General features: G+C 42.0%; 1 protein-coding gene across 1 annotated transcript in view; it reads right to left on the bottom strand.

Moving 5' to 3' along the window:
• Positions 1-1,760: 1,760 nt before the first annotated feature.
• The window catches only part of LOC139159621 (lipoxygenase homology domain-containing protein 1-like), a 46,214-nt gene continuing 24,878 nt past the window's right edge, over positions 1,761-23,096 (bottom strand). The window contains exons 5-9 of the mRNA XM_070736920.1: positions 18,713-18,811; positions 15,382-15,530; positions 11,394-11,517; positions 4,581-4,831; positions 1,761-1,955 (exon numbers count right to left, since the gene is read on the bottom strand). Coding sequence (XP_070593021.1) covers positions 1,761-1,955; positions 4,581-4,831; positions 11,394-11,517; positions 15,382-15,530; positions 18,713-18,811 — 818 coding nt within the window. The remainder of the gene's footprint in view (positions 1,956-4,580; positions 4,832-11,393; positions 11,518-15,381; positions 15,531-18,712; positions 18,812-23,096) is intronic.

The raw sequence follows: 23,096 nt of genomic DNA, 5'->3' as shown, positions 1-23,096 counted from the left end.
GAATAAAGAGCAGCCTGATTTAGAGAAGAAACTAAAAACAAATTGAAACATCCATACATTAATCTGATTGGATTTACGGTCATTTAAACAGCTTTTCATTTAATAACTAAAACCACATGGATAATTGGGGCAATGTTTTTTATTCCCACATTCTTTTGTGACATTGGTAACACACTGGAAATTTGGATCAGATTTCCTAGCTTAGGTTTTCATTCAGCATGATATCATTTCGGGATAACAGGAGTGGGTTAGGAGTTGAGAGGGACAAGGAAGAGAAGGAGGAGAAGAGGAGGAAGGAAGGAAGAGGAGGGGGAGGAGGAGGAGGAGGAGAAGAAGAAGAGAAGAAGGAAGAAGAAGAACAAGAACAAGAAGAACAAGAACAAGAGAACAAGAAGAGGAGGAGGAGAAGAGGAAGAAGAAGAGGAAGAGAAAAGGAAGAAGAAGAAGAAGAACAAGAACAAGAACAAGAAGAACAAGAAGATGAGGAGGAGGAGGAGAAGAGGAAGAAGAAGAAGAAGAAAAAGAAGAAGAAGAAGAAAAGAACAAGAACAAGAAGAAGAACAAGAAGAACAAGAAGAACAAGAAGAACAAGAAGAAGAGGAGGAGGAGGAGAAGAGGAAGAAGAAGAAGAAGAAGAAGAAAAAGAAGAAGAAGAAGAAGAAGAAGAACAGAACAAGAAGAAGAACAAGAAGAAGAACAAGAAGAACAAGAAGAGGAGGAGGAGGAGGAGGAGAGGAAGAGGAAGAGGAAGAAGAAGAAAAAGAAGAAGAAGAAGAAAAAGAACAAGAAGTAGAACAAGAAGAACAAGAACAAAAACAACAAGAAGAAGAAGTCGGAGGAGAAAGAGGAGGAGGAGGAAGAGAAGGAGGAGAAGAGGAGGAAAGAAGGAAGAGGAGGGGGAGGAGGAGGAGGAGAAGAAGAAGAAGAACAAGAACAAGAAGAACAAGAACAAGAAGAACAAGAACAAGAAGAACAAGAAGAGGAGAAGGAGAAGAGGAAGAAGAGGAAGAAGAAAAGGAGAAGAAAAGGAGGGAAGAAGAAGAAGAACAAGAAGAAGAACAAGAAGAAGAACAAGAAGAACAAGAAGAGGAGGAGGAGGAGAAGAGGAAGAAGAAGAAGAAGAAGAAGAAGAAGAAGAAGAAGAAGAAGAAGAAAAAGAACAAGAAGTAGAACAAGAAGAACAAGAACAAAAACAACAAGAAGAAGAAGTCGGAGGAGAAAGAGGAGGAGGAGGAAGAGAAGGGGAAGAAGGAGAAGGGATTGAGGAGGAAGAAGCAATGCACTGGAGGAGGGGGGGAGGAGCAGAACAATGGAAAAATGGATAGGAGGAGATAGTTACATTTAATGACCAAATGATTCACTTAACTACAATTATTTGCTTAATGATTGCGACAAGAAAGGTTGTAAAATGGGGCAAAACTCACTTACCCTCTGTTCTGCTTAGCAATGGAAAAATGGATAGGGGAAGAGGGCTTCACTTAATGACTGAATGATACACATAAAGCTGCATTTATTCAGTTAACAGCTGTGCCAAAAAAAGTCACAAAATGGGGCAAAACTCACTTACCCTCTGTTCCACTTAACAATGGAAAAATTGATAGGGGAAGATGGTTCATTTAATGACTGAATGATACACATAACAGATGCATTTATTAACGATTGTGCCAAAAAAGGTCATAAAATGGGGCAAAACTCACTTAACAACAGTTTTGCTCAGCAATGGAAAAACTGGAGTTGTTTTTTGGTTGTAAGTCGAAGGGCTACCTGTGTTTATAAAGAAATGGGAAGCAGGATTTATTTGTTGCCCCCTTGCATTTACTTTTCAGTCTTTTCCGACGCAGCGAGAGCATTTCGTAGAGTTCCCGTTCCACCAGGCCGTCCGCTTCGTTCTCATCCAGCCACTTCCCACAGGGAAATGTCTGTTCGATTCCAGTAAATGGACAGTACACCACCACCTGCCCAAGGGAGATAAAAATGAACAATTCCACTTTATTTATTTATTTATGCATTTCCTCACATTTGTATGCCACCCTTCTCCTCAAGGACTCAGGGTGGCAAACAAACAATAAAATTTAAGATTTAATTGGATTTGTATGCCGCTCCTCTGCGGGGACTCGGGGCAGCTCACAACAGATACAGAAAACATAAAACAATAGTAAACAATCCAATTAATACATTTAAAATTTAATTTGAGAAGTTGTCATTACCATTCATTCAACAATCATACTAAAATAATTCATTAGTCAGGGGGGACGATCTAAAAACCCCAGGCCTGGTGGCATAGATGAGTTTTTAAACTCTTTCGGAAGGCAAGGAGGGTGGGGACAGTGTGAATCTCCAGGGGGAGCTGATTCCAGAGGGCCGGGGCCCCCACAGAGAAGGCTCTTCCCCTAGGTCCCGCCAGCCGGCATTGTTTGGTCAATGGGACCCTAAGGAGAACAACTCTGTGGGACCTCACCGGTCACTGGGATCCATGCGGCAGAAGGCGGTCTAAGAGATAGTCTGGTCCTATGCCATGTAGGGCTTTATAGGTCATCACTAGAACTTGCAAAGTTTGGGTTCGTGCGGAACTTTGCAGCGTTCGGCTTGCTGAACCCGAACTTTTTTAAAAGTTCGGTTAAAGTTCGGGTTCAGCGGTCGCTCGAACACCACGAAACACCGCCGCCCAGGACACCGCCGCAAAGTTCGGGTGAGTTCACTGGGTTCGCCCAACACTAGTCATCACCAACACTTTGAATTGTGTCCGGAAACAGATCGGCAGCCAGTGCAGTCCGCGGAGTGTTGATGAGACATGGGCATGTCTTGGCAGGCCCAAAACTACTCGCACGGCTGCATAACATGAATAAAAGTTAAAACCCCACAATAAAAACGTTCATCCATCAATCATTCATCCAGTGATGGGCTCCTATGGGTATGGTCAGGCACACAGAACCAGTAGAAAAATTTTGGTCAGATATGCAGAACTGGTAGAAAAAGTTTGATTTTTTTTTCTTTTTTTCCCTTCTGCGCTCTGCGTATGTTTTTCCTATCGCAGTTAATTAGGTTGAATGTGTATAATTTTAGAAGAGCTCTCTCTCTCTGTGTGTGTGTGTGTGTGTGTGTGTGTGTGTGTACACAAACATACAGTTTATATAGTAGATAATGTATATTTCTGTGTTTTTGTGTGTAATATGTATGCCACCCCGAGTCTTAGGAGAGGAGCGGCATACAAATCTAATAAATTATTATTATTGTTATTATTGTTGTTGTTGTTGTTGTTGTTGTTGTTGTTGTTATTATTATTATTATTATTATTATTATTATTATTATCATCACATATGGCCACAAAGACCTGGCTTTGCAGGCAGGTCTGGGGGCCATGAATTGTCCATCTTTCATGGCCAAGTTTTATTTTATGAATGGTGTGCATGCATAAGATTTGATTGGTTGTTATATAAATGGGTTTTACTGGGGTTAGTTTCTTAGAGCTTATATTCGACTTCTTTTTTAGTCCTGTATCTTTTTGTATTGTTATTATGTTGTAAGCCCCCCTCAGTCCTTCAGGATTGGGCGGCATTGAAGTCAAATAAATAAATAAATATATACATAGAGTTAAATAGTATATTTTGGATATTCAGTCATAGTAAATAGATAGTGAAATTGTATCTCTAAACCAAACATCAAGTTGGCCACCTTTCAGCCAGTCACATGACCTTTAAGCCACCCCCAAGTCACATGATCATCAAGCCACTCCCACCTGGTCACATGACCCGCAAGCCACATCCACAAAATAAGCCTCACCCACAGTGTGGTAGTAAAACTTTTTGCAGCCCTCCACTGGTATGCATGTGTATATGTATGTATATATGTACGTAAGTATATCTTAGCTCATCCTGATCATTATTATTATTTTATTATTATTATGTCAGTACAACACAGCAAACGAGATCACTATGCTGGATTTCGTATTTCATCCCCAGTCGGGCGCTTCCCAAGCACCTAGGACTGCGTGATGTAGCGGCGAATTATGTTTGCTGATCCCAGTAAAGCGGCCTTTTGCAATTGACAGATGGAGATTTTGTCAATTCCGATGGTTTTCAAATGTCCGCTGAGATCCTTTGGCACTGCACCCAGCGTGCCAAGTACCACTGGGACCACTTTCACTGGCTTATGCCAGAGTCGTTGCAGCTCGATTTTCAGATCTTCACATTTCACTAATTTCTCTAGCTGCTTCTCCTCAATTCTGCTGTCTCCTGGGATTGCGATGTCGATGATCCATACTTTCTTTTTCTCCACGATCACAATGTCTGGTGTGTTATGCTTCAGAATTCGGTCAGTCTGAAGTCGGAAGTCCCACAGTGTGACCGAATTCTGAAGCATAACACACCAGACACTGTGATCGTGGAGAAAAAGAAAGTATTATTATTATTATTATTATTATTATTATTATTATTATTATTAATCATTATCATTATCATTATTATTATTTATTAGATTTGTATGCCGCCCCTCTCCATAGACTTGTGTTGTCAGTGGGATAAAAATCACGTTGCCAGTGGGATAAAAAAAGCTTGGATTCAATTCTTCAGACACATCCTTACCTTCTCACAATACCAGCCGCAACTGATACCAGCGTTGTCGTGCCCGATGGAGATGCGACTTAAGGGGCTAAGGAGAGCCGCAATCTCGATGTTGAAAAGGTCGGTCCTGCTCCTTTCAAACTTCCCTCCTTCCAGAAAAATCTTCCCGCTGTTTTTCAGCCCTTTGGAGCCATGCAGGACAATATGAATTTTGGAATTGGTTCCTGCCCCTCTGATATCGCCTGTGACCACTGCCACGTTGTAAACAATACCTAAGTGGTGGGAAGGGGAGGAGAGAAAGAGAAGCAAAATGCAAACTGCAGTTACCCACGAGGACGAATCCTAGCGACCGGTTAGGTCCCACAGAGTTGGCCTTCTCCGGGTCCCGTCGACTAAACATTGTCGTCTGGCGGGACCCAGGGGAAGAGCCTTCTCTGTGGTGGCTCCGACCCTCTGGAACCAGCTCCCCCCAGAGATCAGGATTGCCCCCACCCTCCTCGCCTTTCGTAAACTTCTTAAACCCCACCTCTGCTGTCAGGCATGGGGCAATTAAAACATCTCCCCCTTGCCCATGTAGTTTTTGTGTATGATTCGATTGTGTGTTGTTTTTTATATATTGGGGTTTCTTTTTTGGACTTTTTAATCTAAAACTGTAATCTAGATTTTTAAATATTAGATTTGTTACTATGTACTGTTCTTCACCATTGTTGTGAGCCGCCACCAGTCTGCGGAGAGGGGCGGCATATAAATCCAATAAATCTAATCTAATCTATGTTCTAGCACCGAGCCCCCATCCCCCCCCCCAGGAATCAGATGCAGACCACCGAGTTTAAATAAGAAAGAGATTGACTTTGTACAAGGAATATTTACAATAAAGCCTTTATATTTTCAATAAACTCTTTCTGTGCCAGCTCAGGAAGCTCAAACTGCCCAAGGAGCTGCTGATACAGTTCTACAGAGGAATCATTGAGTCTGTCATCTGCACCTCTATTACTGTTTGGTTTGGTTCTGCAACCCAACAAGACCGACACAGATTTCAGAGGAGAATCAGAACTGCAGAAAAAACAATTGCTGCCAACCTGCCTTCGATTGAGGACGTGTATACTGCACAAGTCAAAAAGAGGGCGGGGAAAATATTTACTGACCCCTCACATCCTGGACATAAACTGTTTTAACTCCTACCCTCAAAATGTTGCTACAGAGCACTGCACACCAAGACAACTAGACACAAGAACAGTTTTTTCCCGAACGCCATCACTCTCATTCTACTAAAGAAATAATTCCCTCAACTCTGTCAGGCTTTTTACTAAATCTGCACTTCTATTTCTACTAGTTTTTCTCATCATTCCTATCATCCTTTTCCTCCCACTTAGGACTGTATGACTGTAACTTGTTGCTTGTTGATTTTTATTAATATTGATTGTTTCTTCATTGCTTATTTGACCCCTATGACAATCATTAAGTGTTGTACCACATGATTCTTGACAAATGTATCTTTTTCTTTTATGTACGCTGAGAGCATATGCACCAAGACAAATTCCTTGTGTGTCCAATCACACTTGGCCAATAAAATTCTATTCTATTCTATCCTATTCTTTAAACAGCTTTGCCGGAATGAGCAGAAAGTCTTATCAGCAAACCTTGCTGTCAGGCGGTAGGGAAAGCAAGTAGAATGCTTGGCTGCATAGCTAGAGGTATAACAAGCAGGAAGAGGGAGATTGTGATCCCGCTGTATAGAGTGCTGGTGAGACCCCCGTTTGGAATACTGTGTTCAGTTCTGGAGACCTCACCTATAAAAGATATTGATCAAATTGAACGGGTCCAAAGACAGGCTACAAAAATGGTGGAAGGTTTTAAGCATAAATGGCCAAAGCAATGGAAACTGCAGTTTACTGTTTCCAAATGTAAAATAATGCACTTGGGGAAAAGGAATCCTCAATCTGGGTATTGTGTTGGCAGTTCTGTGTTAGCAAAAATTTCAGAAGAGAAAGATATAGGGGTCGTGATTTCTGACAGTCTCAAAACTGGTCCAAAGACAGGCTACAAAAATGGTGGAAGGGAAAGGGGGGACATGATTGAAACATTTAAATATGTTAAAGGGTTAAATAAGGTTCACGATGGAAGTGTTTTTAATAGGAAAGTGAACACAAGAACAAGGGGACACAATCTAAAGTTAGTTGGGGGAAAGATCAGAAGCAACGTGAGAAAATATTATTTGACTGAAAGAGTAGGAGATGCTTGGAACAAACTTCCAGCAGATGTTGTTGGTAAATCCACAGTGACTGAATTTAAACATGCCTGGGATAAACATAGATCCATCCTAAGATAAAATACAGGAAATAGTATAAGGGCAGACTAGATGGAACATGAGGTCTTTTTCTGCTGTCAATCTTCTATTTTTCTACGAACTAAACCACAGGAAATGCCGTAAGATTGGTCGAATCATTACGAATCAGAGTTGCCTTGTGCTAAGACGGGCGGTTAATAAATTTTACAAACAACACAAAACAAAACTCACTTTAACAACCATCCACCTTAGCCCTGGAAATGTTAGGCTCAATTGTGGCCGCAAGTCGGGATCTACTTGCATAGGGAACCTGCAGCAGCAAGATAACTTCTATAAAGTCACAGGGTGAAGACACACTTCTGGGTTCCAAGCCAAACTTCTATTGCACAAAGTGACCGTGAAATCCCCCCCCCCCCCGGTCAAATAATTGCAGAGATAAATAATTGAGCTGCTTCAAAAGGACAGCTGCACCGATGGAGGCTGGGAATCGGCTGGCAGGAAGCTTGGATTGCGCACAGCTTTCCAGCATGCCTGCTGTTAGCCCAGATGCTTCAAGAGTTCTGCATTCTCCTCTGTTTCCTTTCCCCTCCAGGGAGCAGGGGATTCTGGGTAGCCCGTTAGCGCCTTGGTGCGGTTTGGATCAGAGCTCCCCCCGGGGAAGTCCAAGGATGCTTTTTCGAAAGGATGTTATGTATAGTAGAATGGGTGGGAATACCGTACGAAACTAGACTTACAATCCTGGGCCTAGAAAGCTTAGAACTATGTTGCCTTAAACGTGATCTAAGTATTGCCTACAAGATCATATGCTGCAACGTCCTTCCTGTCAACGACTACTTCAGCTTCAACCACAACAACCAAAGAGCACATAACAGATTCAAGCTCAATATTAACCGCTCCAAACTTGACTGTAAAAAATACGACTTCAGTAATAGAGTTGTTGAAGCGTGGAACCTGTTACCGGACTCTGTAGTATCATCATCATCATCATCATCATCATCATCATCATCATCATCATATAATTTATTAGATTTGTATACCGCCCCTCTCCGAAGACTACGGGCGGCTCACAACATAATACAATATAAATACAAATCTAATGTTAAAAAATTAAAAAAACTAATTTAAGATACTATTATAAAAACCTGTCTGCTACACAGTCTTAAGCCCCAACATTTTACCCTTAGATTGTCCACGGTTGACCTCTCCAGATTCCTAAGAGGTCAGTAAGGGGCGTGTTCGATAGCAACCAATGTTCAAGTCTGTCTTTCTGTACCTTAAGCCTAGCTTCTGGAGTGTTGGCTATTGCTTCTAGCTTGGTGTCGTCTGCAAGTTCCGCATCTATCCCCTCATCCAAATCATTGATAAAGATGTTGAAGAGTATATATTGATGGCTGCTTTATACAATGGTATCTCTACCTAAGAACGTCTCTACTTGCGAACTTTCCTAGATAAGAACTAGGTGTTCAAGATTTTTTTGCCTCTTCTCAAGAACTCTTTTCCACTTACATACCCGAGCCTCCGAAACTGTAACCAGAAAAGGCAGGGAGAAGCCTCCATGGGGCCTCTCTAGGAATCTCCTGGGAGGAAACAGGGCTGGGAAAGGCAGGGAGATGCCTCTCTGGAGCCTTTAAGGAATCTCCTGGGAGGAAACAGGGCTGGAAAAGGCAGGGAGAAGCCTCTCTGGAGCCTCTAAGGAATCTCCTGGAAGGAAACAGGGCTGGAAAAGGCAGGGAGAAGCCTCCGTGGGGCCTCTCTAAGAATCTCCTGGGATGAAACAGGGCCTCCACCCTCCCTGTGATTTCCCCAATCGCACACATTATTGGCTTTTACATTGATTCCTATGGGAATAACTGCTCCTTCTTACAAACTTTTCTACTTAAGAACCTGGTCACGGAACGAATTAAGTTCATAAGTAGAGGTACCACTATACTTGCCTACCATTAGTCTCTAATGGTAGATGGCAGTCATTGATTAAGGTCCCCAACCTACATTGGCTGAATGCTTTTCCCATACATCTGTCCACGCCTGAGTTGAATGCAAAAACATTCAGCCAATGGATGCTGGAGGCCTTAATCAATGACTGCCATCTATCATTAGGCAAAATATAAAGCAGCCATCAATATATACCAGGGCCCTTGTCTATCACAACTCGAAGAAGTAGTAGTCACCTACCTAGACAACATCATTAGGACCAGGGCTAAAATCCAGCAATTCTGGCAGGTTCTGGGGAACTGATAGTGGAAATTTTGAGTAGTTTGAAGAACCCATAGCAGAAATTTTGAGTAGTTCAGACAACTGGCAAATACAACCGCTGTCTGGCCCCGAATATTAAGAGGTCAGTAAGGGGCATGCATATATGCACCCGTGTACCTACCATCCCTGTCCTAATGTTTCCCTCATATTAGTATCCATCTCAGCGTTATATCTATGTATACAGTGTTGTCTCGATTTTCGCAGGGGATGCGTTCCAAGACCGCCCGCGAAAGTTGAATTTCCGCGAAGTAGAGATGCAGAAGTAAATACACTATTTTTGGCTATGGACAGTATCACAAGCCTTCCCTTAACACTTTAAACCCCTAAATTGCAATTCCCCATTCCCTTAGCAACCATTTAGATTATTACTCACCATGTTTCTTTATTAAAGTTTATTTTAAAAAAATTATTAAAGGTGGATGAAGGTTTGGTGATGACATATGACGTCATCGGGCAGGAAAAACCATGGTATAGGGAAAAAACCGCAAAGTATTTTTTAATTAATATTTTTGAAAAACCGTGGTATAGACTTTTTGCAAAGTTCGAACCCGCGAAAATCGAGGAAACACTGTATTACCAATACATGAGATGGGGTGGCGCAGCAGGTAGAGTGCTGTACTGCAGGCCACTGAAGCTGACTGTAGATCTGTAGGTCAGCGGTTCAAATCTCGTCACCGGCTCAAGGTTGACTCAGCCTTCCATCCTTCCGAGGTGCGTAAAATGAGGACCCGGATTGTGGGGGCAATAGGCTGGCTCTGTTAAAAAAGTGCTATTGCTAACATGTTGGAAGCCACCCTGAGTGTAAGGAGAAGGATGGCATAAAAATCGAATAAATAAATAAATAAATAAAATAAATACGTATTTGACAAAAAGATAGATAGATAGATAGATAGATAGATAGATAGATAGATAGATAGATAGATAGATGATAGATAGATAGATAAATAGACAGACAGATGATAGATAGATAGATAGATAGATAGATAGATAGATAGACAGACAGATGATAGATAGATAGATAGATAGATGATAGATAGATAGATAGATAGATAGATAGATAGATAGATAGACAGATGATAGATAGATAGATAGATAGATAGATAGATAGATAGATAGATAGACAGACAGACAGATGATAGATAGATAGATAGATAGATAGATAGATGGATGGATGGATGGATGGATGGATAGATGATAGATAGATAGATAGATAGATAGACAGATGATAGATAGATAGATAGATAGATAGATAGATAGATAGATAGATAGATAGATAGATAGATAGATAGATAGATACCTTTTCCCCAGGAGTGGGAAAGGAAAGGTGATTTTGCAGTATCCTTCCTTTGCCACACCCACCAAGTTATGCCAATCAAGCCACACCAAGCCCACGAAGCCATGCCCATGGAACCAGTTGTAAAAAAAATAGATTTCACCACTGATTAGGTCCCTCGCAAGATGCAGTAGGGCTGTAATACTATTGTCCTTCTCATCTCTCCTATTGTATGGTATCCATCATTATCATTTTGTTCTTTGTATGTACACTGAGACTTTTTGCACTGGAGACAAATTCCTTGTGTGTCCAATCACACTTGGCCAATAAATTATTCTATTCTATTCTATTCTATTCTATTCTATGCTATGCTATGCTATGCTATGCTGTCCTGTTCTATTCCATCCCATCCCAACCCATTCCCACTCTGCTCTAGTCTACTCTACTCTACTCCAATCCATAATTTCTAGTTTAGTCTGGTGGGTCCCAGGGGAAGAGCCTTCTCTGTGGTGGCCTGACTCTCTGGAACCAGCTTCCCCCGGAGATTAGAACTGCCCCCACCCTCCTTGCCTTCCGTAAACTCCTTAAAACTCACCTCTGCCATCAGGCATGGGGGAATTGAGGCATTTCCCCCTCCTCCCCCGGGCCTATATAATTTATGTATGGTGTGTCTGTGTGTATGTCTGGTTTAATAATGGGGTTTTTAAATGTTTTTTAAATTTATTAGATTTGTCATGAATTGTTTTATTGTATGCTGTGAGCAGCCCCGAGTCTACGGAGAGGGGCAGCATACAAATCTAATAAATAAATGAATGAATGACTGAAAGAATGAATGAATGAATAAATAGTCTAGTCTAGTCTAGTCTAGTCCAGAACAGTCCATATTTTATTTTATTTTATTTCATTTCATTTCATGTTCTGTTCTGTTGTACCCTATTCTACTCTACCTCTATGTCTTTAAACTCCAGTTCATCCTCAGTTGTCTCGTCTTCATCACTTTCAGCTCAAAAAACACATTTACCAGTTGCTTCTGTTCCTCCCACAAGGATGTCGCGCTGGATTTTGCCATCATCTTCATCCAATGCAAACCAACGGTAGCTTGGGAACTCATACACTGCCTTGTTGCCAATGTCTTCAATGATAACCTATGATCAGAGCAGAATGTCTCATCAGTGTTTGGCCTGACGGGGCTCAGGCGGTAATTAAGGGTCCAGGAAAGAAGGTCAGACACACAAGGGCAGTGATAAACAGCACAATTGTATTAAACACAAAAGGAAAAACGAAACAAAATGTCCTTATTCTTCAGGAGTAAACCACAGTTCTAAGTGAAAGTTCAGATAGATACAAAGTGCATGTGAAGCGAAAAAGGTCACATAGCAGGAAAGTTCCAGGAGTCCTCCGAAGTCACGAGGCATGATAGAAGCAGTGATTCACAGGTTTCCCAATGCCCACTTGCCTGAAAATGCTGGGTTGAATCCAAAAACACAGAGCAAAGATCTCAAAGCAGGGAACAGTAAAGCCATCCAAACCACACAGATAAACGTCCATGTTTTGCCTCTGCCTCTGTTCCCTTTTGTAACTGTAGCCCTCATTATGGGGACCACACCCAAACACAGGTGACACCATAATCACCGTTGATAATCCCGTAATTGAGCCCTATGTTGCATTGCTCTACGGCTATGCATATTGATTATCTGTTCGGCATTCGAATCCAGAGAAGACAGGCTATCCGATGGGCTGCCTGCCAAGTCCCCTGGGCTGTCTGCCAGCTCCTCTGAGCTATCTGCCAAATCCTCTGGGCTGTCGGCCAAGTTTTCCTGGCTGTCAGCCAGGCTTTCACAATCGCTCTGTGACGCATCTCTCACATATGTGGGAGCAGCAGCCGGCCCAGGCCCAAACACAACAATCAGCGAAGTGAGAAACTGTAGAACTCTCTGCCTTTCAACTGATTTTTGCAACCCACTCAGCAGATTTTTACCCACAGGTATTCAATTGAGAACATCATCTTGCTTAACCAACCAACAGACTTGGAAGGGACCTGGGAAGACCTCTAGGCCAGAGGTCCCCAAACTTGGCAACTTTAATACTTGTGGACTTCAACTCCCAGAATTCCCCAGCCAGCATGTCTGCAAGTCTCAGTTGCCACTTTTGGAGAGCCCAATTCTTGTCCAACCCCCTGCTCAAGCAGGAGGCCTTATACTAGTGATGGCGAACCTATGGCACGGGTGCCAGAGGTGGCACATGGTGCCATATCTGCTGGCACACGAGCCATTGCCGTAGCTCAGCTCCAGTGTGCATGTGTGTGCCGGCCAGCTGATTTTTGGCTCTCACAGAGGCTCTGGGAGGGCATTTTTGGCTGCCAGAGAGCCTCCTGGGGGGTGGGGGAGAGTGTTTTTATTTATTTTATTTTATTTATTTCATTTATTTTTTTAATTTAATTTAATTTTATTTATTTTTTATTTTATTTTATTTTTATTTACTCATTTACTCATTTACTCACTTACTCACTTACTCACTTACTCACTTACTCACTTACTCACTTACTCACTTACTCACTTACTCACTTACTCACTTACTCACTTACTCACTTACTCACTTACTCACTTACTCACTTACTCACTTACTTACTTACTTTTTTTAATGCCGCCCTTCTCCTTAGACTCAGGGCGGCTTACAACATGTTAGCAATAGCACTTTTTAACAGAGCCAGCCTATTGCCTCCACAATCCGGGTCCTCATTTTACCCACCTCGGAAGGATGGAAGGCTGAGTCAACCTTGAGCCGGTGATGAGATTTGAACCACTGACTTGCAGATCTAGCAGTCAGCTTTAGTGGCCTGTAGTACTGCACTCTCCCTACTGCGCCACCTCGGCTCTTAGCTTCCCCTGGTTCCAGGGAAGCCTTCGGAGGGCAAAACCCAGACCTACTGGGCCCACCAGAAGTTGGGAAACAGGCCGTTTCTGGCCTCCAAGAGGTGAGGGAGCTGTTTTTGCCCTCCCCAGTCATTGAATTATGATTGTGGGCACTCACGCATGTGCAATAGTGCTCGCCAACACTCTTTTAGCAACCAAGGAAAAAAAGGTTCACCATCACTGCCTTATACCACGGTTGTCCAATCTCTGCTTAAAAACCTATAGTGTTGGAGCACCAGTAGTGGGTTGCTTCCAGCACAGATAAGGGTGGCGCACCGGTAGCGAAAGTTGTGCTGCATGTGCAGCTTCACTTCTGCATGTGTGCATGCACATCCAAGCATGTTTTTGATTCTGTGCACGCGCAGGAAGCAAAATCTCATGAGTGGGTGCACATGCTAGAGAGATTTCAGCAATTTTTTTTGCTTCTGTGCATGCGCGGAAGCAAAAAAATAGCCAAAATCTCACACGTGCATTCCCTCGCGTGGGATTTTGCTTCCTGAACATGCGCAGAAGCAAAAACATGTTGGGATGCACATGCGCACACACAGGAGAAGCCGCTGGTAGCTGTTGGGTTTGTTTGTTTGTTTGTTTGTTTGTTTGTTTGTTTTATTCATTTATTCATTTATTAATTCATTCATTCATTCATTCATTTATTTATTACAAACATAGAAGACTGACAGCAGAAAAAGACCTCATGGTCCATCTAGTCTGCCCTTATACTATTTCCTGTATTTTATCTTAGGATGGATATATGTTTATCCCAGTCATGTTTAAATTCAGTGACTGTGGATTTACCAACCACGTCTGCTGGAAGTTTGTTCCAAGGATCTACTACTCTTTCAGTAAAATAATATTTTCTCATGTTGCTTTTGATCTTTCCCCCAACTAACTTCAGATTGTGTTCCCTTGTTCTTGTGTTCACTTTCCTATTAAAAACACTTCCCTCCTGGACCTTATTTAACCCTTTAACATATTTAAATGTTTCGATCATGTCCCCCCTTTTCCTTCTGTCCTCCAGACTATACAGATTGAGTTCATTCAGTCTTTCCTGATACGTTTTATGCTTAAGACCTTCCACCATTCTTGTAGCCCATCTTTGGACCCGTTCAATTTTGTCAATATCTTTTTGTAGGTGAGGTCTCCAGAACTGAACACAGTATTCCAAACAGGGTCTCACCAACGCTCTATACATCAGGATCATAATCTCCCTCTTCCTGCTTGTTATACCTCTAGCTATGCAGCCAAGCATCCTACTTGCTTTTCCTACTGCCCGACCACACTGCTCACCTATTTTGAGACTGTTAGAAATCACTACCCCTAAATTCTTCTCTTCTAAAGTTTTTGCTAACACAGAACTGCCAATGCAATACTCAGATTGAGGATTCCTTTTCCCCAAGTGCATTATTTTACATTTGGAAACATTAAACAGCAGTTTCCATTGCTTTGACCATTTATCTAGTAAACCTAAATCATTTACCATATTGCAGATGCCTCTAGGAATATCAGCCCTATTGCACACTTCAGAGTGCAAATAGGCAAACCTTCCCTACCAAACCTTCCCCTATGTTACTCACAAACATATTAAAAAGAATAGGACCCAGAACAGATCCTTGTGGCACACCGCTTGTAACCTGTCTCTGCTCAGAGTGTCAGGGAAGAAATATTAAGGAGAGGAATGGGTTAATTAATTAAGTAATTAATTCGTCACGCCCGGGTGTCAGCCGAAGAGAAGGGTTGAGTTGTCAATCTGCTATTAAGAAAAATGGAAGTTTCTTCAAGTGGCTCCGAAAGTAACCTTTGCCTTGTTTCCTTTTAATTGCAGTTTTTATGACTCTGGGCTAACTCTGACTAGCCATAAATCTTAGAATGACTTGTGGAATGCTTTAATGATTTTGATGTTGCCTTGCCTACCGGCGTTTAAGATAAGAGAGCACTGTGTGCCGAGATGATTCAGTGTGGAACAAAGGAAAGAAAAATAAAGAGGATGTGGTGTTTTACAAAAATATGCATTTAGCAATTCTTTATTCCAATTAACAGTGGCCTTAGCCGGAGATCAGAACAGTGCCCTGAGTAATAAATTAATAACTTATAGCCAACCTTATCAAGGAACCATCCAGCTGAGCTCCCCTTGTTGTTGTGCCCAATGGTGATTTTCCGCAGCCTGCCCAGGTTGGGAGCATCCAGGGTGAACTTGTCTTCTGACCCTCTCTCAAAATTGTCCTTGTCGTTGTCCAACCTGCGCTCTCCTAGGCAACAGACATAATCAAACACAAAGAGAGAGAAAGAGAGAGAGAGAGAAACAGAGACAAAGAGAGAGAGATTGAAAGAGAGAAATGGTGAGAGAGAGAGAGTGATTGATTGAAAGAGAGACAAAGAGAGAAAGGGAGAGAAAGAATGATTGAAAGAGAGAAAGGATGAGAGAGAGACAATGAGAGACAAAGAGAGTGATTGAAAGAGAAAAAGATAGAAAGGAAGAGACAAAGGGAGAAAGCGAGAGAGAGAGAGAGAATGTTTGAAAGAGAGAAAGGGTGAAAGAGAGACAATGAGAGACAAAGAGAGAGAAAGAGAGAGGGACAAAGAGAATGATTGATTGCAAGAGAGAGAGAAAGAAAGACAGAAAGGAAGAGAGAAAGAGAGAGAGACAGTGATTAAAAGTGAGAAAGGGTGAAAAAGAGAGAGAGACAAAGAGAGAAAGAGAAAGAAAGAGAGTGAATGGCATAGGTCTTAATCCTGGGAACTATGATTTACGAGATGCTCTAAAGAGAAATATTTTTATTGTATTTAAAAACCACCCATTCCCCTCACAGATGGTCTATTATTATTATTATTATTATTATTATTATTATTATTATTATTATTATTAGGATTTGTATGCCACCCCTCTCCGTAGACTCGGGGCGGCTAACAACAATGATAAAAAACAGCATGTAACAATCCAATTTAATAAAACAACTAAAAACCCTTATTATAAAAACCAAACATACACACAAACATACCATACATAACTTGTAATGGCCTAGGTGAAGGAATATCCTAACTCCCCCATGCCTGGCGACAAAGGTGGGTCTTGAGTAACTTGCGAAAGACAAGGAGGGTGGGGGACGTTCTAATATCTGGGGGGAGTTGATTCCAGAGGGCCGGGGCCGCCACAGAGAAGGCTCTTCCCCTGGGGCCCGCCAAACGACATTGTTTGGTCGACGGGACCTGGAGAAGGCCAACTCTGTGGGACCTTCTCGGCTGCTGGGATTTGTGCGGTAGAAGGCGGTTCCGGATGTATTCTGGCCCAATGCCATGTAGGGCTTTAAAGGTCATTACCAACACTTAATTCTCCTTCTTCTTCTTCTTCTTCTTCTTCTTCTTCTTCTTCTTCTTCTTCTTCTTCTTCTTCTTCTTCTTCTTCTTCTTTCTTCTTCTCCTTCTCCTTCTCCTTCTCCTCCTTCATCATCTTCTTCTTCTTCCTCTTCCTCTTCCTCTTCTCCTTCTCCTTCTTCTTCTTCATCATCTTCTCCTTCTCCTTCTCCTTCTTCTTCTTCTTCCTCTTCCTCTTCTTCTTCTTCCATATCCATCATTGGACATTGGCTATCATGTTGGCGATCCTATTTTTATCAACAGCCACACAAAAAACTTTTCTCCAAACCATTCCCTTAGATTTTGAAACCATGATGTTCTCCTTCTGCCTGGACTTCACTTGCCTTCAACCTTTCCTTGAAGGATTAAGTGAAGAATGCTATATTTTTCTCGGTGTCGCATCACATCTCCAAAGTATTCTAACATTCACTTTTTAAATGGTTTTGATTATTACCCTTCGTTTTCCCGGGCGGCTTATCGCTTCCTCATTTCTGATTTTGTCAATTCTGCTTGTACGTAACACCCATCTATAAATCCACATTTCAAATGCTTCTAATCTATTTACAGAGGGACTAGTATATACCTATTAGCCTGCATTAATCTACGTAAGTGCTATATACACTAGGGCAGTGACGGTGAACCTATGGCATGGGTGCCACAGGTGGCACGTGGAGTTATATCTGCTGGCACTCGAACTGTTGCCCTAGCTCAGCTCAAACATGCATGTGTGTGCCGGCCAGCTGGTTTTTGGCTTGTACAGAGGCTCTGGGAGAGCGTTTTTGGCTTCCAGGGAGCCTCCAAGGGGATGGGGTAGGGCGTTTTTACCCTTCTCTGGCTCCAGGAAAGTCTTTAGACTCTGGGGAGGGCGAAACACGAACCTACTGGGCCCACCAGAAGTCAGGGAACAGACCGTTTCCGGCCTCCAGAGGACCTCCGGGGAGCGGAGAATAATAATAATAATAATAATAATAATAATAATAATAATAATAATAATTTATTAGATTTGTATGCCGCCCCTCTCCGAAGACTCGGGGCGGCTCAGAACAAGCGATAAAACAATATTGTACAGGCACAAATCTAATATTAAGAAAAAACTAAAAACCCTATCAATTTAAAAAACCAAACAGCACATACATACCAAACATAAATTATAATAAGCCTGGGGGAAAGATGTCTCAAATCCCCCATGCCTGGCGGTATAGATGGGTCTTAAGTAGTTTACGGAAGACATGGAGGGTGAGAGCAGTTCTAATCTCCGGGGGGAGTTGATTCCAGAGGGCCGGGGCCGCCACAGAGAAGGCTCTTCCCCTGGGGCCCGCCAGATGACATTGTTTAGTCGACGGGACCCGGAGAAGGCCAACTCTGTGGGACCTTATCGGCCGCTGGGATTCGTGCGGTAGCAGGCGGTTCCGGAGGTATTCTGGTCCAATGCCATGTAGGGCTTTAAAGGTCATGACCAACACTTTGAATTGTGACCGGAAATTGATCGGCAGCCAATGCAGGCCACGGAGTGTTGTAGAAACGTGGGCGAATCTGGGAAGCCCCACGATGGCTCTCGCGGCTGCGTTCTGCACGATCTGGAGTTTCCGAACACTTTTCAGAGGTAGCTCCATGTAGAGAGCGTTGCAGTAATCGAACCTCGAGGTGATGAGGGCATGAGTGACTGTGAGCAATGACTCCCTGTCCAAATAGGGCCGCAACTGGTGCACCAGGCGAACCTGGGCAAATGCCCTCCTCGCCACAGCCGAAAGATGATGTTCCAATGTCAGCTGTGGGTCGAGGAGGACGCCCAAGTTGCGCACCCTCTCTGAGGGGGTTAGTAGTTCCCCCCCCCCAGGGTAATGGATGGATAGATGGAATTGTCCTTGGGAGGCAACACCCACAGCCACTCCGTCTTGTCTGGATTGAGTTTGAGTTTGTTGACACCCATCCAGTCCCCAACAGCCTCCAGGCACCGGCACATCACTTCCACTGCTTCGCTGACTGGACATGGGGTGTTTTTGCCTTCCCAGGCATTGAATTATGGGTGTGGGCACCCGAGGGGAAAAAAGTTCGCCATCATTGCACTAGGGAATTTTACCTGTGTCTCCATTCTGCCCAAAAATGTTAACGAAAACATCAGCATCGGTTCCGCTGCCATTGACATCTCCTGTAAACACTCGGACCACATATTTGTTTACTGCAGGGAGAACAAAAAACCACATTGTACAATTAATTAAAACTGAAGCAGATAGATGATGTCTGTGGAATGATCAAGCAATTGGGAAGTAGTAATAGCAATAGGACTTATATTTATAGTATTTATAGCAATATGTCGTCTCGTGGGTCCCAGGGGAAGAGCCTTCTCTGTGGCGGCCCCGACTCTCTGGAACCAGCTCCCCCCGGAGATTAGAACTGCCCCCACCCTCCTTGCCTTCCGTAAACTCCTTAAAACTCACCTCTGCCATCAGGCATGGGTGAATTGAGGCATTCCCCCCTCCCCCGGGCCTATACAATTTATGTATGGTATGTCTGTGTGTATGTCTGGTTTAATAATGGGGTTTTTAAAAAAATTTAAAATTTATTAGATTTGTTGTGAATTGTTTTATTGTATGTTGTGAGCCGCCCAGAGTCTACGGAGAGGGGCGGCATACAAATCTAATAAATAAATAAATAGCAATAGCATTTAGACTTATATACCATTTCATAGTGCTTTTACCGCCCTTTCTAAGTGGTTTACAGAATCAGTCTATTGACCCCAATAATCTGGGTCCTCGTTTGACCCACCTCGGAAGGATGGAAGGCTGAGTCAACCTTGAGCCCGTGGTCAGATTTGAACTGCTGAACTACAGTTAGCAGTTAGCTGAAGGAGCCTACGGTGCTGCACTCTAACCACTGCGCTATTCCAGACCCTCCAAAAGGATCAGGCAAGGGTACCCCGTCGTCGGCGCTACTGGTGTGCTCCCAGTAACCAGTGCGGATGCGTACGACAGGTGGGCGAGCACATGTCAGCGAGAGATTCGAGTTCTGTGCATGCGCAGGATAGTAAAACTCATGCAAAGATGCTGGCCCATATGAGATTTCACCGTTCTTTGGCAATTTCTTTGCTTTCGCGCATGTACAAAAAACCACCAAAAAATTGGCGAAATCTTGCACATGCGAGCATCTTCCCCTGAGATTTGGCTTTCTGAGCATGTGCAGAAGCCAAATCTCACAATGGCATGCACACGGGAGCTGTGCATTACCTCTGGGACAGCCTCTTGCCGCACAAATTCCAGCGACTGGTGAGGTCCCACAGAGTCGGCCTTCTACAGGTCCCGTCAACTAGACAATGTCACTTGGCGGGACCTAGCGGAAGGGCCTTCTCTGTGGGGGGCCCGGCCCTCTGGAATCAGCTCCCCCCCGGAGATTCGTATTGCCCCTACTCTCCTCGCCTTTGGAAAGAGTCTCAAGACTCACCTATGCCTCCAAGTTTGGGGTTATTAGACTCTGCCCCCTGGCCAATGAATGTATAATGAGTTTCTATGAATGGATATGTGTGTATTTCAATTGGTTCTTTAGTTTTTTAAATGTATCTTTTAGGTTTTATGTTATTTTATTATTTATTTATTATTATTATTATTTATTATTATTTATTTATTAGTTTTTTCCCCCTAGTTTTTAAATGTAACTTTTTAAAATATAATTAAAATTCAAATTAACTATAATTTAAATGTAATTTAATTCAAATTAACTATATCTCGATGTATACTATCTTTTTTTATATGTTGTTTTGTTGTTTTGTTGTTGTTTTATTATTATTATTATTATTATTATTATTATTATTATTATTATTATTATGTCAGTACAACACAGCAAACGAGATCACTATGCTGGATTTCATATTTCATCACCAGTCGGGCACTTCCCAAGCACCTAGGACTGCGTGATGTAGCGGCGAATTATGTTTGCCCATCCCAGTAAAGCGGCCTTTTGCAATTGACAGATGGAGATTTTGTCAATTCCGATGGTTTTCAAATGTCCGCTGAGATCCTTTGGCACTGCGCCCAGCGTGCCAAGTACCACTGGGACCACTTTCACGGGCTTATGCCAGAGTCGTTGCAGCTCGATTTTTAGATCTTCGTATTTCACTAATTGCTGCTTCTCCTCAATTCTGCTGTCTCCTGGGATTGCGATGTCGATGATCCATACTTTCTTTTTCTCCACGATCAGGATGTCTGGTGTGTTATGCTTCAGAATTCGGTCAGTCGGAAGTCGGAAGTCCCACAGTAGCTTTGCTTGCTCATTTTCGACCACTTTTTGGGGCTTATGATCCCATTATTATTATTATTATTATTATTATTATTATTATTATTATTATTATTATTATTATTATTATTATTTCTACTATATCTGCACTTCTATTCTACTAGTTTTTCACATCATTCCTATCACCCATTTCCTCCCATGTTGACTGTATGACTGTAACTTGTTGCGTATATCCTAAGATTTTTATTAATATTGCTTCTTCATTGCTTATTTGACCCCTATGACAATCATTAAGTGTTGTATCACATGATTCTTGACAAATGTATATTTTATTTTATGTACGTTGAGAGCATATGCACCAAGACAAATTCCTTGTGTGTCCAATCACACTTGGCCAATAAAATTCTATTCTATTCTATTATTATTATTATTATTATTATTATTATTATTATTATTATTATTATTATTATTATTATTAATTAGATTTGTATGCCGCCCTTCTCCGAAAACTCAGGGCGGCTCACAGAATAAATATAGAAACAAAGCGTACAAAACAAATCCAGTATATTAAAGAAAACTACAGCTAAAAACCCTATATATTACTCAATCAGACAATCCAAACACACCATGCATCACATTTATGGGTCAGGGGAGCAAGATCTAATTGCCCCAGGCCTGGCTACATAGGTGAGTCTTAAGACTCTTGCGGAAGGCGAGGGGGAGCTGCCCCAAGTCTTCGGACAGAGGCAGCATATAAATCTAATAATTAATAATAGTAATAATAATTTACCTCCAGGACCGCCTCTCGCCGCACAAATTCCAGCAACCGGTGAGGACCCACAGAGTCGGCCTTCTACAGGTCCCATCAACTAGACAATGTCACTTGGCGGGACCTAGGGGAAGGGCCTTCTCTGTGTGGGCCCCGGCCCTCTGGAATCAGCTCTCTCCAGAGATTCCTACCGGAATGCAGTCCCCAATAATAGAAAAGGATGCAAATGACCAGCTGTCTGCAAGGAATATAAATCCTTTCATCCCCCATTATCCAGTCAGAGCTGAAGAAGCATCTTGGATGAGAAGGGAAATGTCTTAAACAAGGAAGTCCAGTTGCCTCCTGAGCTGAAGATGCTTCTTGAATGAGAAGCAAAACCTCTTCAAAAGGGAAAAAAACCAAGGAAGTAGTCCAATTGACTCCTGAAAAAGCATCTTTGGGACAACCAATCTTGGATGGTAAGAATTTCTAGAGCAGTGTTTCCCAACCTTGGCAACTTGAAGATATCTGGACTTCAACTCCCAGAATCCCTCAGCCAGCATTCGCTGGCTGGGGGATTCTGGGAGTTGAAGTCCAGATATCTTCAAGTTGCCAAGGTTGGGAAACATTGTTCTAGAGACCTCTTGCATTGGTTTGTAGTTGTCCTGCTCCCTCTGCTGGTCAGATAAAAATTTGATGGCTTCTTCTTTCTTTCTTTTTAATTATACATTTTTTATTTAAAACGAAACAGACATATAAAAAACACAAACATAAAAGAAAAATGCACATATCCAGGATGATTTACATCCTGATTTTCATCAGAAGCACATACGGAGTTGTATATGTTTTTACACCAAATTGAAAACATTTTAGTCTATGTCTGTATGTATGTTTGTTTAGAAAATGGGGTTTTTAAAATATTTTTAAACTGTAATTTAGATTTGTTGTAAATTGTTTCACTTTGTTGTGAGCTGCCCCGAGTCTGCGGAGAGGGGCGGCATACAAATCTAAATAATAAATAAATAAATAAATACTGTAAATTTTTACGTAAGAGAAAATAAAGAAGAAAAGAAACATTTTAAAGGAGACCTTGAAAGAGATTAGGGGGAAAAACTTCAAAAAAGTGAGAAAATCTGGTTTCCAATTTTGAAAAAAGGAGATGAACATACTAATTATTAATATTTTAAACCTTGCATTCTATTTCACTTATTTGATTGTTTCTTTGTTTAAACCAATTGTAAAATTCATCCCAAATTCTATAATAATCCGTTTCTTCTGCTCCATCTAGTTTTTTTGTTAACATATCCATTTCAGCACATTTCAATTTTTTTTTAAATAATCATTTCTTCTTTTGGAATGTCCTCGCTTTTTATTCTAAAACTAAACACTGGGTGCAGAATTTTGAGAACTAACCCCTCCACACAAACACACACACACCTTTCTAGTCTCTTTTATACAATAATTTATTTATTTATGTTATTTTATTGAA

The sequence above is a fragment of the Erythrolamprus reginae genome, chromosome 2, assembly GCF_031021105.1.
Source record: "Erythrolamprus reginae isolate rEryReg1 chromosome 2, rEryReg1.hap1, whole genome shotgun sequence".
Lineage (NCBI taxonomy): Eukaryota > Metazoa > Chordata > Lepidosauria > Squamata > Dipsadidae > Erythrolamprus > Erythrolamprus reginae.
Note: the sequence above shows the minus strand (reverse complement) of the source record. Positions and strands in the feature narration are given on the sequence as shown.